General features: G+C 41.5%; 1 protein-coding gene across 1 annotated transcript in view; it reads right to left on the reverse strand.

Annotated features, from left to right (window-relative positions):
* Nlk (nemo like kinase) overlaps positions 1 to 15,934 on the reverse strand; it is a 122,834-nt gene that overhangs the window by 54,254 nt on the left and 52,646 nt on the right. Inside the window, exon 2 of the mRNA XM_051158059.1 lies at positions 2,337 to 2,466. Coding sequence (XP_051014016.1) covers positions 2,337 to 2,466 — 130 coding nt within the window. The remainder of the gene's footprint in view (positions 1 to 2,336; positions 2,467 to 15,934) is intronic.

A 15,934-nucleotide genomic window follows, 5' to 3' on the forward strand; every position in this document is an offset into this window, starting at 1 on the left:
TACAACACTCAAAGACTGTTATTTCCATTGTTATCATGCTCATTTTGCAAACAGGAAAGCTTAAACCTTGCCCAAACTGAAGATACGTCATTAGAAAGCATCAGAGCCACAGTTCATACCCAGATCTGACCTCAGGCTGCCTCTTACAAGCCCCATCAGAACTGGCTGGGTTTGAATTGGGACAGTCTTCAGCAGTCCACTTCCTTTCTTGCACCACACACTCTGGTGCTGCCTTTGGAATTTAATGATTTTATAGGAATGGTGTGTGAGCAAATGCAAACAGCAGCTTGTCATGCCACTATTGGTTTTGGGGTTTTGTTTTTTTTAAAGTCAGATCTTCAGTAAGTGAACTTTTGAAGTCTGCTTTGAAAGAAATGCTTTCTTTACCACAGAGGCTTTCACTGGAAAGGAACATTGTGTAGCAGGCCTGTACTCTGATGGTCCTAAGGTAAATTAGGGACTAAGGGACTAAGTAAGCATTAGACATCACTGTAACACATATTCCCCAAAACTACGGACCTTGATTTATAAAGTGAAAACCAGGAAATTGAATGGTATTTTGAATCTTACTCAACACACACCAGTTTTGGCAGTTTGAAGGGACTCGGGGAAGTGTTTTCCGAGGGCTGGGGACTGGACCTAGGCCCTTGCATGTGTGGGCAAGTGCTCTACCACGAGCTATAGACTCCTATCTTGCCCAGCAACACTTTTTGGGAAAATTTACAAAAATGTGATTCATGCCTGTAATTCTAGCCCTTAGATGATGAGGCAGGAGGACTGCCATGAGTTTGAAGCTGGCCTATACTAGAATAAGACCCTATCTTGAAACAAAGACAGGAAGGAAGAGAGAGAAAGAGGAATTTCATGAAGGATAATCAGTAAGTCAAGCCAAGCAGCTTCAGTGAACCACACAGTGACCATCATAGTCTTAGTTTAACCAAATAATCTTGAGCAAATTTCTTTCTTTCTTTTATCAAGACAGGGTTTCTCTGTGTAGCCTTGGCTGTCCTGGACTCACTTGTAGACCAGTCTGGCCTCAAACTCATAAAGATCCACCTGCCTCTGCCTCCAAAGTGCTGGGGCAAATTTTTTTCTTAAAGTGAGACTGGAACTTTGGCTGAAGTTATTAAGATTTCTGTGTAATCAAGCACACAGACTCACAAAAAATCTTTTTTGATAGGGTTTTAATTACAGCAATTAAAATAGTTAAGTACTATGTGCAGAATGAGGCAGTTCTTTTCACACGAACACAAAACAGTTCAATGCTAGCAAACTTTACATGAATCTGATGTGTAACTCAGGATTAGCTGAGGAGACATGGTCTCTCACAGTGTGATGAGCCTCTGCCTGTCACGTGAGTCTTTGTATCTCTAAATGGCTGTCAGCAATCTATCTTACCCTTAGGACCATCCTGACTTCATAGGAGAAACTGGTTTCTTATATCCTAGCCTAAATATTAAAGGATAGGGACAAACCACCTAAAATCAAGGGCCAATGATTCCTTAACTTAAATTACCCATATAAATTATGCTTTTTCTGAAATTGGGATTATTCTTCAACTAAATACCAATATTTGCTTTGCTTAGCTTAATGTTAATGTCAGTTTGTAAATCTAGAGCCCATTTAAATTTGCTCATGGCTCAATCACTAATTTGTTTTCAGTCTTGGCTATCGTTTCTTTCTAGCCTATTTTCCCCACAAATATGTTCCTTTTGGAGAGCCTTTAAACTTATTTAATAGCTGAAAATTTGAATCAAAAATGCCTTTGAATAAAAAAAGACAGTCCAAACCAGGTGTGGGGAGCTCTTGGGAGGCAGAAGCGGGAGGATCTTCCTCTATGACTTCAATGACTGGCTCTACATAGTGAGCTACAGGCCAGCCAGGGCTACATAAAGAGGCCCTGTCTCAAAAAATAAAAACAACAACAAATAGAGTATATGCTTCAATTCCAAGCTATCCTGGAAGTTCATGTGATGTTTTCTAATTTGTGGCCTTGTCTAAGTCATAATTGTGGAGTATAATTTTCAAACCTCCATGTCAAATTTTGCAAAAACGGGCACTGAAGTGATTAACACACGTGAAGCTGTAAACTAATCATCTCAATGGTGACAATGTAAGACTCCTAAGAAGCAGCCAGATCTGTTGTCACCCCTCCAGCAAGAACGTTCGGAATGAAGCCTGCTAACAGGCTTTGCAGTGTCACAGATGTGCGGCTGCTTTCAGAGCTCGGCATAAACTACAGCTGAACTCCATCACCCCTAAACTCACTGTTGTTCTCAACTAATCGGTGATGTAGGTCTAGTAAATAGTTTCCCCCAAACACCAATTTCACTTACATTATCATGTTTAAAAAAACACAACATCTTCAATTCCCGGAAGACTCTTTTGCAAGAGACCAGATTCTGGAAGACGTTGGGCATCTTTTTGAGTGCTACTCTCTTTCCATCTCTTGGGTCTGTTACTGACCTAAAGAAGCAATATTTGGGGGGAAAGGAGGGAAAAAGAGAAATCAATTCTAAACCTTATTCTCCAATGTTTCAGAGATCATGACAAATATTTTGTATCTTACAACACTCAATATCAAACCCATATAATCATGCTAAAGGCTTCCGTGCAAAGACGACACGAGCACACACAAAGAAAATGTCATCCACCCAGCTCACCAGCCATGGTCTCAAAAGAAATCTTATCTCAAGCCAAATGTGGTGACACTGGCTTGTAATCCCAGAATTTAATATGAGTCTGAGGCAGGAGAATGGTGACTTTGAGGGAGACCCTGCCTCAAAGAGCTCATGTATTTTCTCCCTCCCTCCCTCTCTCATCTACATATCTACGAATACTCTAAAAGATCACTTAATCCATCTGAGGCAGGAGTATCCGTAGAAAGCTGTTCTGAAGACTGGGGGAAGTGACAGCATAGGACAACATGATAAAATAAAAATCCTGTTATATTTTATTTTCAGAACCATTTTTAAGGTCGAAAAGATGTTCCAATACAGTTTGCATAATTTGGTTTCTCATATAGAGGTACATCTGTAATTACTACAATGATGCTCCCTCCTCAGAAGTCTGAATGGCAGTGTGGGATGGATCCCCTGGGTTCTGAATGGTGACCCTCTTTGCTTCCAAGCTCTTGTTGTGTGAACCGTCCCTATGGTTACACCCTCTTTAACAGCTCAGCATCCCCTTCCGTCTCACAGCCTTCTGACCGCCTGCATGCAAGTTCCTGTACTGTCCTTCCTCATGTTTCAAACAGTCCTGTGGAATTCCTGACAATTCAGTCCATACACATTAAACCAAGTGCTTTCTGTCATTATTGGCTATTTGGCAGCGGATGTCCCAAGAGCTGCAGCTGTCTGCCTCCGTCCACCCAGGTCAGGGTCCCGCTGACCACTCTCAGTTCTTGCTCTCATCACCAGTGCTTTAGGCACCTCTCCTAGACTTGGGTCCTTTAAAACTGATTGATACCCATGTGCCATCAGGGCATTTGTCCAAGTTAATAACTAAATCTTAGAACAGGACTGAGAGTTGTTCTCAGCAGTGGATACAGCACCAGAAACCATTTATGGGACTGACAGCCAATCATAATATTGGGTACAGTTATCTGATTAATTACTCATTCAATGAACTACAATCATTCAATTTCCTTAATCTGTGTATTCAAAAATCAAATGACCATCAAATTCTGCCTTCCTGAAAATAAAGTGTCCCCCACTGTCTACCTGTCTGAGTGTCACACCTAACTCCTTCAGATCTTAGTGACCCTATTAAATGTTCATGAGAATTTCAAGGATGCATGCTCAATCCTGAAAACAAGACCACTGCTCTTGATTCTACTGACTGAAAATTTGGTAAAACAAGCATTGGCACTTTTTAGTGTCCTTTTTTTCTAAACAGGGTCGCAGGATGCAGGACAGGCTGGCAGTGACCCTCCTGCCTTAGCCCCCTTCATTCGGGGATGACTGGTGTGCAGCACACAAAAGCTGTTTTCGTTTTTATCTTTCAGTCCTGGAGATCAAACCCAGGACCCTGTGCTAGCCAGGCAGGAGCCCTTCCATTAAGCTGTCTGTAGCCTGAGTTTCCAATTGCTTGAAGCGTAACTAAATTAATCCAATCATTGAAATTAGAAACCATTGCACAAATAAAAAGCAAAATCTACACCACCACTTGAAATCTATATAAAGTCAGAAAGCCAAATAGAAGAAACCAAATGTAAGGTACAGTGAGACTATTAACTGAGCCTTTTTCTCTGTTTCAATATAGTACTTTTATATCCAGTACAAGATGAAAATGGCAATAAAATTTTTCAAAAGGAAAGAAAAGAAAAAAGAACATTTGGATCAGACTTTGTATTCAAGTCTGTTCAGGCTCCTTTAGGCTAGAACAGTTACTTATGTATTTGAGTTGCTGTCATTTTTGAAGAATACAGGTCAGTCACTTTGTAGATTGTCCTGCAATTTGTTTTCCTCTGGTACTTCCCCTAAAAGTCAGATTATATACTTCTGACAAGGACGAGCCTTCAGAGGGCCCATATAAAGAGGCACAAGGCATGTCTGCTGGTGATACTCTCGTCACTGCAATGTGGAGTTGCCAGGCAAAGCTCCTATTCCTACAGACTTGGATCATTTCAGTGTCTTTAGAAGCTCAGTTCAATAAATACTAGTTTAAAAATGGATAGCAAGGGATTCTTATGGTTCTTCTTCCTGGCCTGACTTGTTCTACTGGACAGCTGCGCTCAGGTGAACCTACACTGTAAACACTTAACATGGGCTCAAGCCTACTACTGCGCCTATGTAAGCGCTATGGTAAAATTCACAAAGAAGTATTTTACTTTATTATTTATGAAGAAGTCAGTCAAGCCTGTGGCTGGAAACAATATAACTCAGATGAATATGAATGGCAGGGCAGATTCACGCCATGTTGAGTTTGTGCTCTTAACTTGAGGCAGCAGATGCTTCCCTTCAGGACAAACAATACAGCCAAACTCAGAACAACAGCATAGGAATTCCTTCATTTGCTGTTATTCAAAGACTTGCTGTATGTAGCTTTTCTTGGCTCTTCCAGCTGCACCTGTTAATGAGGCTCCACAGCTACAGAGATAATGAACACTTAGGGCACCTTTCTTTATTTTGGGGGGAAAAGGAGCCATTTGGAGAACTATAACTCACTGAGTGGTCAGTCATTTTCTCTGCTAAATACTAGATGCTCTAAGTAGCACACTGGCCTGTTCAAATCTTGACCTCCTAAGAGCATTCCCATTCCATTAGCATGTAGAGCTTCCTATGTTTTAAACTAATATTTGATGTCTTCCTTCCTTCCTTCCTTCAATGGTCTCACATGTCCCAGGCTAGCCTTGAGTTTGCAAAGTAGTTGAGGATGACCTAGAATTTCTGATCGTCTTGCCTCTCTTTCTAAGCATAGGCGTGTGCCATTATGCCTGGTCTATGTGGTGCTGAGGATCTGAACTCATGGCCTTATGCAAGCGAGGCAAGCGCTCTATCAATGGACCTACATCACAAACCTAATACTGGATCCTTTAGGTACCATGATGGACATTAAAGGCCGTGAGAAAGAAGCGTTCTTTGTGTCTGCCCGAACCGTATCAATCCTTCCCTGCACTCACGGCACAAGCTCACAAGAGCCCACAAGCCATTCTTCAGAAAGAGACAGTTTGTTAAAAAAAAAAAAAAAAAAAAAAAAAAAGATAACCACAAAGCAGGAAACTTCTTAGATCTGCTGTGGTCACTTTGAAATAAAGTTTTCTTAATTCAGGGAACCTGGACATCATCACAGACCTGCTTCAGTCACAGACAAATACAAAAGCTGGAATAAACCAAGGTGAAACTTATCCCTGGAACCATTTTCCTAGGCACCAAAATGCTGCTTAAAACATTGTTAAACCAGGAAAACGTTTAGAAATTGTACTTAAATATCACTCAGCTGGTTGGCAGGAATCTCCAAGAACCTGGTATGCCCCCCATTCGTTTTTATGCGAAGAACCTTTTTTTCTTAAACACAGCACTCCTAAAGTTTATCTTTGTAATACATGTTTTTAGCTACTAAACTCAAATAATTTATAATGAAAATGCTTCAACTTGGATTGACAAAAACAAGTCCTTCCAGTTCTGCTCATGCTGCCTTGTTGTCGCCAACTGACTGAGTTTTGCTTCCTGCACAATAAGTCTGTCAGCTGCACCAATACAGCTTATATCCCTGTACAACAGAATGTCTTTACTAAACTCTAAACATTTAGATTACTGCTTTCATATTCATTTTGAAATTAACTTATTTAGAGTCTATTTTTACATATAGTTGGATTAAATGAACTTGAGAAAATAGCAAACTATGAGGCAAAATTTGACAAATATAGACTATGTATGCTTCCCTTTGGTACTTGTTACACATTCCAGGAGAAAAGAAACATAAGGAGTGAAGAATGTATTCTCATGTCTCACTGTTCTTACTCAGAATTTCAGCGTGTTAGTCTGTACACTGTAATAATGTAGGGAGCTGCGCGCTCGCCGGGGACTAAACCCTTCTCAGCGGCCTGTCCTGTCTCAACAACAAAGAAAGCGTCACATGTCCCTATCTTAGGTTACTTGGAATCTGAGTTAGCTACATGCATAAGAAACAATCTCAGTCCTGTGTTAAAGAGCATGCTTTAAACACCTAAACTGTCAATTGATCTTGCAAGGGGGAAAGGGCTTCTATGAGAGCTAAACCCAGACAGTGAAACTGTTCACCCCACCCCCACAGCTTCTAGATATTATTGATTAGAAAAAGCAAACATCTACCTTTAAATGAAAGAGGTTCAATGTGAACTTAAATATCCTCTAACTCTGGGTTGAAGTAAATGGCACTGGGGCCCTCTGATCTGTAGTGAAACACCCAAGAGTACTGATAAAGAACAGGCAGGTTATCCTATCAGACTGTTATAATTATATTCAAATACTTTTACTAGTAAGACACTTTAAGAAAACATGAAACAAACAACCTCTCCCCCCTCCACCCCCCCACGGACCAATGTATGTGGAGGTCAGAGGACAACTTGTACGAGTCAATTCTCTCCTCCGCTATATGGGTCTTCAGGCCTGGCCACAGTGGCCTTTACCTGCTGATCCACCCAGCTGGCCAACACTTCATGTTAATACTTCTTCAGTTTCCAACCAATAATGCTGGGTAAGTTAAAATATAACTAAGAGCCACTTTGTTAATCGCCGTGGCCAAGAATATCTGACTACTTTTAGGATCGTAAATTCGTTCCACTCCTATCGCATATGCTCTACGTGCAGTCATTGTCAAGTGCGTCAAGTGCCTTTGTGAGGTGTCTGTCTTGTCTGCAAGAAGGCAGCCGCCCTGACTTTTCAATAGGAACCTCCTTGTGTCGGGGTAAATATGACCCAGGCCAGTCCACTAGGTCTAAGAAGTTTTCATGGCCTGTTAGTCACCGTCATCTCTTAGAAACAGACCTATGAATATTCCATGGGTAGTTCCAATGAAGAGAAGGTTTCCGACAAAATCACAGTGGAAAATTATTATGTCTCTAGTGTACACTTCAACACCTGTGGGCAAGAAGGGGCGACAACTAGAAACTAAAATCAAAAACACGCTTGCTTTTAATCCTACAGATGGTTTCCTAAAGTTAGGTATTTAATAACAGTTTGGAATGAAAAAATACAAACAAAAAAAAAGCAAAACTCTTTAAAGAGTTGGCAATTTTTTGTGGTATATTAGGTTTATAAAGACAGAAAATATTACACAAAAAGTTTTATTAATGCAGCAAGTTTACAGCAATGTAACTTTGCAGAGAACAAAAAAACTTCAATGGCCTGGGGCTATGTCTCACTGGGAGAGGGATGGCATAGGCACATAATGGGCCAGAATGCAACACAAAGCAAACAAACAAACAAACTTATCTAAAAAAAAAAAAAATTAAGAAACACTAGGGCTACAACAACTCAGTAGTAGACAACTTTCCTGACATGCATGAGGCCCTAGGTTCAAGCTCTAGAACCATTAAAAATAAAAAATAATAATGCCGGGGGAAACATCCTACTATATATGAAGAATTATTATCAAGCAATAATTTACATGGTATAATTTTGGCATAAGTATTGACTAATAAAATTGAAATATGAGCTGGGCTGGGTAATCCCAGCATTTAGGAAGACAGAGGTAGGCGGATCTCTGAGTTTGAGGCCACCCTGGTCTACAAAGTGAGTCTAGGACAGCCAAGGCTACACAGAGAAACCCTGTCTGGAAAAAAAAAAAATCTTAAACAAAACAAAACAACCGAAATATGGCTTAAACGAGGGCTCTTAGTGCTTGTCTAGCAGGGTGGTAGTGCTGGTCAGCCCCACCACCTGGCAAGGAAGCTAGCATCAACTACAGTCAGCTGATGTAGCTTGAGATTGTAAGGTGTTGTCTCAAACAACAACAGGCAGGCAGGCATCATGGCTCATACCTGATTTCCTATCACTTAGGAGTCTGAGGCAGCAGGACTGCAGAGTCGCAGGCCAGCCGGGGCAACAGCGTGAGGCTCTCTCACTACAAGAAAGATGCAGGAGAGACAGGAAGGCTGTGCCCGTTACACTACAGTCTCTTGACTTCACAGTTATGCAGCTAAGCACTGCTCTCTAATACTGGGGCTAACTGAACTGTGCACACGACACTCTGTCAACTGGCTCAGGTTCTCAAACAGGAAGGCTTTATAGGGAGCCTGAGAGGTTGGAGGATGAAGAAATGCGTTCCTTCCAACTGGCTTCCTATCTGTTTTGCTTCTGTAATGCTGCCTAGCACCACCCTTCAGCAGCAGTGGCTTCTGCCGGCAGCAGCGGAGTCCAGCTGACTCTTGCCTCCACCCTAGACCCCACCATGAACAGCCTCCCTGAAATGGAAGGACTCCGGCTGCCTGGGATTGTAAACTTTAAGTTCTTCCCTGCCCTTTCCCAGCTGCAGGGCAGGCACTTCATGGCATCTTAGTGTTCTCTTCCTCCTGTTCAATCACCTGGTTGACAACTTTGTAACTAATTAGCACTTGTTCATGTTAAACTCAGTTCAAATACCTGGTGGTTGTTTCTTTTTTCTGACTGGATTCTGGCTGGTGCAATAGTATTTTGAAGTACCAAGTATCTATACTGAAAGACAAAATCAATCTCCAGCCTAAATTCAGGCAGCACACATCTTACATGCTTACATCCTCTCTCTCTCTCTCTCTCTCTCTCTCTCTCTCTCTCTCTCTCTCTGCGTGTGTGTGTGTGTGTGTGTGTGTGTGTGTGTGTGTGTGTGTGTGTGTGTGTGTGTGTTTGATTTAGTTCCTTCTTTCCACCAGGTGGGTCTTAGGAACTCAACTCAGGTTGTCAGGCTTGGAAGCAAGCACCTTTACTCACTGAGTCCTCTGAATGGCCCTCAGAGCTTTTAGAAGACAGCAGTATCTTCAAGATCTTTGGGGCAGGGAAAAATTTCCCCAATAGGATATCAAAACACTAACACTAACACCGAAACCCACTGATATACCTGCCTTCTTTACAAGTCTTTTCACGGTATCACACACCTTTCATCTCAGCACCCAGGAGGCTGAGATGGGAGGATCTCTGTGAGTTCAAAGTCAGCCTGGTCTACATAACAAGGTCCTGGCCAGCTGGGCTACACAGCAAAATCTTGATGGATGGAAGGAACGGAAGGAGGGAGAGAATAAAGAAAGAACAAAAAAAGGAAGGAAGGAAGGAAGGAAGGAAGAAGAGGTCTTTTCACATTGGCTCATTGTTAATGATAAAAATGCAAATCACAGCTGGGTGGTGGTGGTTGTGACTTAAACTTAAGGCCTCTGGAAGAGCAGCCAGTGCTCTTAACCTATGAGCCATCTCTCCAGCCCCATGATCAACTTTTAAAGACTGGTAATAGCAAATGTCTTAATGGAGCTGTATAACAGCAGTTCTTATAGGCATCTAGTAGGGATGTAAATGGTAAGTTGTTTGGAAAGCAGTTGGCATTACCTATGGCATTGTCCCTAAAGACACGCCTACTGGCTGACATGCAATCTGATTCCTTGGCACTAACTAAAAAGGAATGCGGATGTACACTAAAATACATAGGCATGTGTCCACAGCAGCAGACTCTGTGTCTTCCTTAAAAGTGAAAATAATTCAAATACCCACAAACAGTAGAATGAATAAACCCACTGGATATTCACACAATGAATACTCTATGCCAGTTAAAAATGGAGTACTGCTATAGGTAATAGCATAAATCCAAATGATTTTGAAAGAAGGAACAGTACTGCAAAACTTCATCTCCATATTAAAAACATGAACAAAGCAGAACTCCAGTGCTGGGGAAACAGAACTTAAGGAAGGAGTTACTAAGAAGTTAGGGCAGTGGTTGCTCTGGAGGGAGGCAGTGGGAGAAAGCTCAGGGGACATTCTGGTGCTTAAAAAGTCTTGTCTGCATGGGCAGCCAGAGATCTGCACTTCCTATAAGCCACCCAGCCCAGTAGTCTATGTGTGCTTCTGTACATGTGTTACTATGTAACTAAAATTAAAATTGCTTTTTTTTTTTTTTGAAACAAGGTCTTACTATGTAGGCTCAGGCTGGCCTTGAACTCAGAGATCGTCAGCCTCTGCCTCCCTAGCGCTGTGATTAAAGGTATGTGTGTGTTACCACACCCAGGCTGGTTTTATTTTATTTTTAAAAGATTTACTTATTTTCATGTGTATGAATGTTTTTCCTGAATGTATGTATGTACGTACGTACGTACACACACCACGTGCATGCCTGTTGACCAAAGAGGCCAGAAAAGAGTGGAGTTATGAATGTTCTAAGTTTCCATGTGTACTGGGAATCAAACTTGGGCCCTGGACCTCTTAATTGCTGAGCCATCTTCCTTATCCGATCACAACCCTTTTTTTGAGATAGGCTCTCACTCTGTCGTCCTGGCTGGCCTGGAAAACTCTTGTGTAGTTCAGGCTGGCCTCAAATGCATAGCGATCTACCTGCCTCTGCCTCCTAAGTGCTGGGATTGAAGGTGTGCGTCACCACACTTGGCCAAAAAGGCTTTTGAAACAAACTGCCCAGTTTAATTTCCTATCAAAGAAAAAAGAAAAAAGAAAAAAAGATTTCAGCATGAAATATACATAATGAGTCATTTTTTAAAAAAGACGACCTTGCCCATTATTTTTCTCATGTACACCCGTACATTAGCCCAATGTTACTCTTCTTCCTATGCTGAAAGTTCACTCTATAGAGAGGATGGAACTGGGCTGTATCTTTTCTGAGTTTTGGTAGACTTTCAAAGGAAATTCTTGCTTTAAAAAAAAAATCCCTTGCTCCCCAAAATAAACATTTTCTTCATCAATACACAAGAGCATGCTATTAAAAAGCACTCCACAGGAGAGAGCTGTCAGCAGAATTTAAGACTACAGTCCCACCCTTGATCTAATCACAATCTTCCACTTTCTCCCATTGTGAAAACAAAATGCTGAAGCAGCTACAATATACAGATGTGCTTCAGGTTTTTAATTAGTTAGCCTGTTAAAAACAATGAAACAAAACAATACTGTAAAGACAAGAGGCAAGAAGACCTCCAGCTGTGGCTAACTGAAGAGGCCAGCACAGGCTCTGTGAGAACAAGTATAAAGGTAGACAGCAACATGGAAACCCACCGCGGCAGGGCTCTGGAAGACGGCCAGCACCAAGTGACATAGAGTATTTATAAAATGAATGAATCTAACACAGAAAGTAGGGGTCAGTGGCGTACTGCACGGGGCTGCCCTGCAGCCACCACGCCCTCCCTCCCAGGAGTCAGTGTGCTGCCTGAGCAGTGCAGACAGTGAAACCCGCCTCTCTATCCAAAGGTCCGAATGAGATTTTTAAGTGAAGGCTATCGACCCCCAGAGGACCTGAGCACAATGACATCAGGTGCCACTGAAGAGGGGCAGAAGGTTGGCATCACTGCCAGCCCCAGGCAGCTGTTCAGATGAACACAAACCTGGAAATTAAACAAAGATACTCTGCTTTCTTATCTATACACCCACGGGAGGACTGGAGGCCGAGAACATGCGCAAAGGACACCAGAGAAGGCCCAATCTTTCCACAACTGCCAGCCTGACTCCCAGCCTCCGGAGTTTGAGGAAAGAAGGAAAGTGCTAAAGTCACTCTCAGACCCAAAGAAAGCAGTGAACATGGACTGGACAGATGGCTGTGCTCTTAGGAGCACTTGTTCTTTCAGAGGGTCCAGGTTCAATTCCCAACACCCATATGACATGGGAGCTCACAACCATCTGTAACTCCACTGCCAGCGCATCTGATCTCTCTTGTGGCGTCCATGGGCACCAGGCACTCACATGGTACAGACATATATGCAAGCAAAATACTTATACAAAAAAAAAAAAAAAAAATCAAAAGTAAGTATCAAAATAAAATCAAATAGGACAGGGCCACATCTTAAGTCAACCAAGTAAAACCTCCAGTGCCAGAAATAAGCTACATCTTGTGGAGTTGTTGGCCAAAGGGCTCACTTAGACTCCAGCCCCGAATACCACAGGCCACTGCCAAGGCTACTAGTTGCTCTCCATAGCCTGATGTTAAAGCCCTATTGCTGAAGACTAGCATTCCTGGGGCTGGGAGGTAGTTTGCACATTATTACCCAGGAGAGAGAGAGAGAGAGAGAGAGAGTGTGTGTGTGTGTGTGTGTGTGTGTGTGTTTTGTCTGTGTTAATTACCATCTACTGCAAGACAAAGCTTCCCTGATGAGGGTTGGGTGACATGTACAGCAATACGTCACTAGGAATCATTTTATTACTATGTTTCTTTTTCAGGTTCTTAGCCATTTTAACAGTTTAAAGGTATGGGTTTCACCTCATGAAATGGGCTTTAATTCCTTTTTTTTTTTTTTTTTTTTTTAAATGGTTACTCCCATAGCACTCGGGCCGTTGTTGCACCAGTATACGTTGCAGGCATATCACCATCATGGGTGGCAGGTTCTGTTGTGTGGTGTTGATGACTACTGTCCTCCTCTGGTAGTGTAGAAAATGTTGTCCAGCATCACAAACACTGGTCAGTAAGGATGAACCTTTAGTTGGGCACCAACTCAATTTCTTCCTATGGATGACATGAGTTTGTATCTTCTGGAGGTTCATTTGGTGACATAAGATGCCTAGTTAGGGCAAGAGCAGTAACCACACTCTAAGCGCTGAGCCATCTCTCTAGCTCCCAAGCAAAGTATCTATTAATAGCATACATCTAGAGATGATTAAAAATTAATACAAGCCATTTCTATTTTGATGGCTTATTAAAGAGTTCAAGCTATTAAAAAGTGAAGAAGATGAGAAGAAAGGAAAAATTAAAAATGCCGAAGACAACAGAAAATAAAACCTCAGTATATCACTAATTACCTTAAAGTTTCATAACCTGGAACCTCCAATTAAAATAATAAAAGGGCAAGCGGAGGGAGAGACTAGCTGGGCATGTAAGCACACACCTGTAATTCCAGCACTCAGGAGGCAGAGGCAGAAGGACAGAGAATCTGAGGTTACATACCAAGACCCTGTTTTAAACAAACAAGCAAACAAAAAAGCAAAGACTGTTAAATCTTTTCAGATAAACAATGTCCACCTACACACTGTCTAAAGAGACACTTTAAATATAAAGGCAGGTAAAAACTAAATGAAACAAAAAAAAATGTGCCAAGTAAAACACAAGCCTAAGACAAAAATGTTTATGATAAAATTAAATGGAATAGACTTCAAGAGAAAGTTTACAGAAGAAATAAAGCCATTTTATACACATAAAAAGGTAGTTCATGAGCAAGACTTAGCAACTATTATATTTTCAGAAGGAAGAGAAAAACAAAGAATCATAAAAGATTTTGTTACTTTAGACTAAAAACGTTTCTCAACCAGTATCCAAAGAAGCAAGGTGTTACAGCACGCCTGGTGTTTTGTATGTAATCAATAGTTACCCCCTGAGATTCTTATTGTTCTATGAGCAAACCCTCACGTATACCAAAGTGATGATATATTAAATTTGCCTCCAAATTATCCCTGATTGGCTAAATAAAAGACCTCCACACCTGGCCAGGGCAGAGGTGAGAGGTGGAGCTAAGGTTCCAGGGCCTGGAGGGCAGAAGGGTCACGGGAGGGGGACGAGGAAGGAGGAGCAGGAGAGGAGGAAGGAGAGAACAGAGTCTCCGTGGGTTCGCATAAAGAAGAGCCACACGGCCGGAGCACGGTGCTCTGAGGGTCAGGGATGGAGAGGAGCAGCCGATGAGAAGCATTTATGGAATTATGGACGGGAAGCAGCCCCGACAGGACCGACTAAAGCAAATGGCATGGGATGTGGGGCTGGGAGGTAACAAGCTGGCTTAGGAGGTTTACATCTGCCCAGCCCCAGTGGTTTAAGGCTATTAAAAATCTAAGAGGTGTCTGTGTCTTTTATTGATATGATAGCGGGTTAAACAGTAATTTCCATAATAATCCATGGAATAGTAGTAAATATTAATAACCATTTTCTACAACAAAAGTGTGTATGTATATACAAAGTTGAGTGTTTTTAAGATTAAAAACTTGCTCATCTAAAGATTCAAAGAAGTAAGGTGTATGTGTGTGTATGTGTGTGTGTGTGTACACACAAAGTGAAGGTTTTAAGATTAAAACTTGCAAGGGAGGGGATAACCATTGAGATGTAATATGAATAAATTAATAAAATAAAATTTAAAAAAAGATTAAAACTTGCTCATCCAAAGACACTGAAATGAAATGGCAAGCTACCATATAAGAGACAGTATCTTAAAATTATACCTAACAATGTGCTTGTATCCAGAATTACTAACAATCTAATTCAAAATGAGCAATAATTGTGTACGCATTAGTAGATGGTCAATAAACAAACAACAAAATCCAACAGGACTAGTCAGACAAGTGGAAACTAAAACATAGCAAGATTCCACGACATGTGCACAAACATGGTGACAATTAAAATCATTGCCATGTTTACCTCTAATCACACTATGTTTCTGAGTGCATCCATGTTTCTCTATTCCCAAAAATCATGAGTTCATAGAGGAAGAAAAAAAAAAAATGACTGAAAAATAAGTGGCAATGAGGATGTGAGGCATTTTGAACTCTCATCCATTGCTGGTGAGACTGTCAAGTGTACAGACACTTTGAAATGCAGTCTGACAGTAGTGGACAGGGTTAAGCAAATACATCAATGTGATATAGCAATGTTGTTCCTAGGTAGTCACCCAAGAGCTATGAAAACACATACCCACATAAAGGCCTGTGCAGAAAAAAAAAAAAAAAGGGAAGTAAAAAGTTCAGCATAATCTAGATATTCATCAAGTAACTAGCTGACAAATTTTAGTATAATTATATTATAGCATATAACTCAGTAATATACACAGCTGTCTTTTGTGCATATGTATATTCATGTGTGTGCGTTTTTGCACGACTGCAAGTGTTTTCATGTCACTGGAGGACATCCTTGGCTGAAGACTTCACAACCCAGTTAGTTTGGAACAGGGTATCTTGTTTGCAGCTGTGAAGACCAGGCTAGCCAGGGGCTCTGCTGTCTTTGCCTCCCATCTCACTGCAGGAGTACGGGGCAGGTAGGCGCACATTACTGTACTTTACATGGGATCTCAGGACCCAAACTCAGACAACCATCTCAATTGTACCAAGCACTTCACCAGCTGAGCCATCTTCCAGGTCCTTCCCTCTCTTGGACAGGATCTCATAGAGCTCAGGATGGTCTTTAACTTACTATACAGCCAAGAATGATTTTTAACTCCTGACCCCCTGCCTCTTCCTCTTGCATGCTGAGATTACAGACTGCATAATGACCAGGCTATACAGTGCTAGGGCTCAAATCCAGGGCTTCATATATGTTCGGCAAGCCCTCTATCAACTGAACTGTAGCTTCATTCTATGTCTTGATT

Source organism: Acomys russatus, chromosome 16 (assembly GCF_903995435.1).
Source record: "Acomys russatus chromosome 16, mAcoRus1.1, whole genome shotgun sequence".
In the NCBI taxonomy this organism is placed as follows: Eukaryota; Metazoa; Chordata; class Mammalia; order Rodentia; family Muridae; genus Acomys; species Acomys russatus.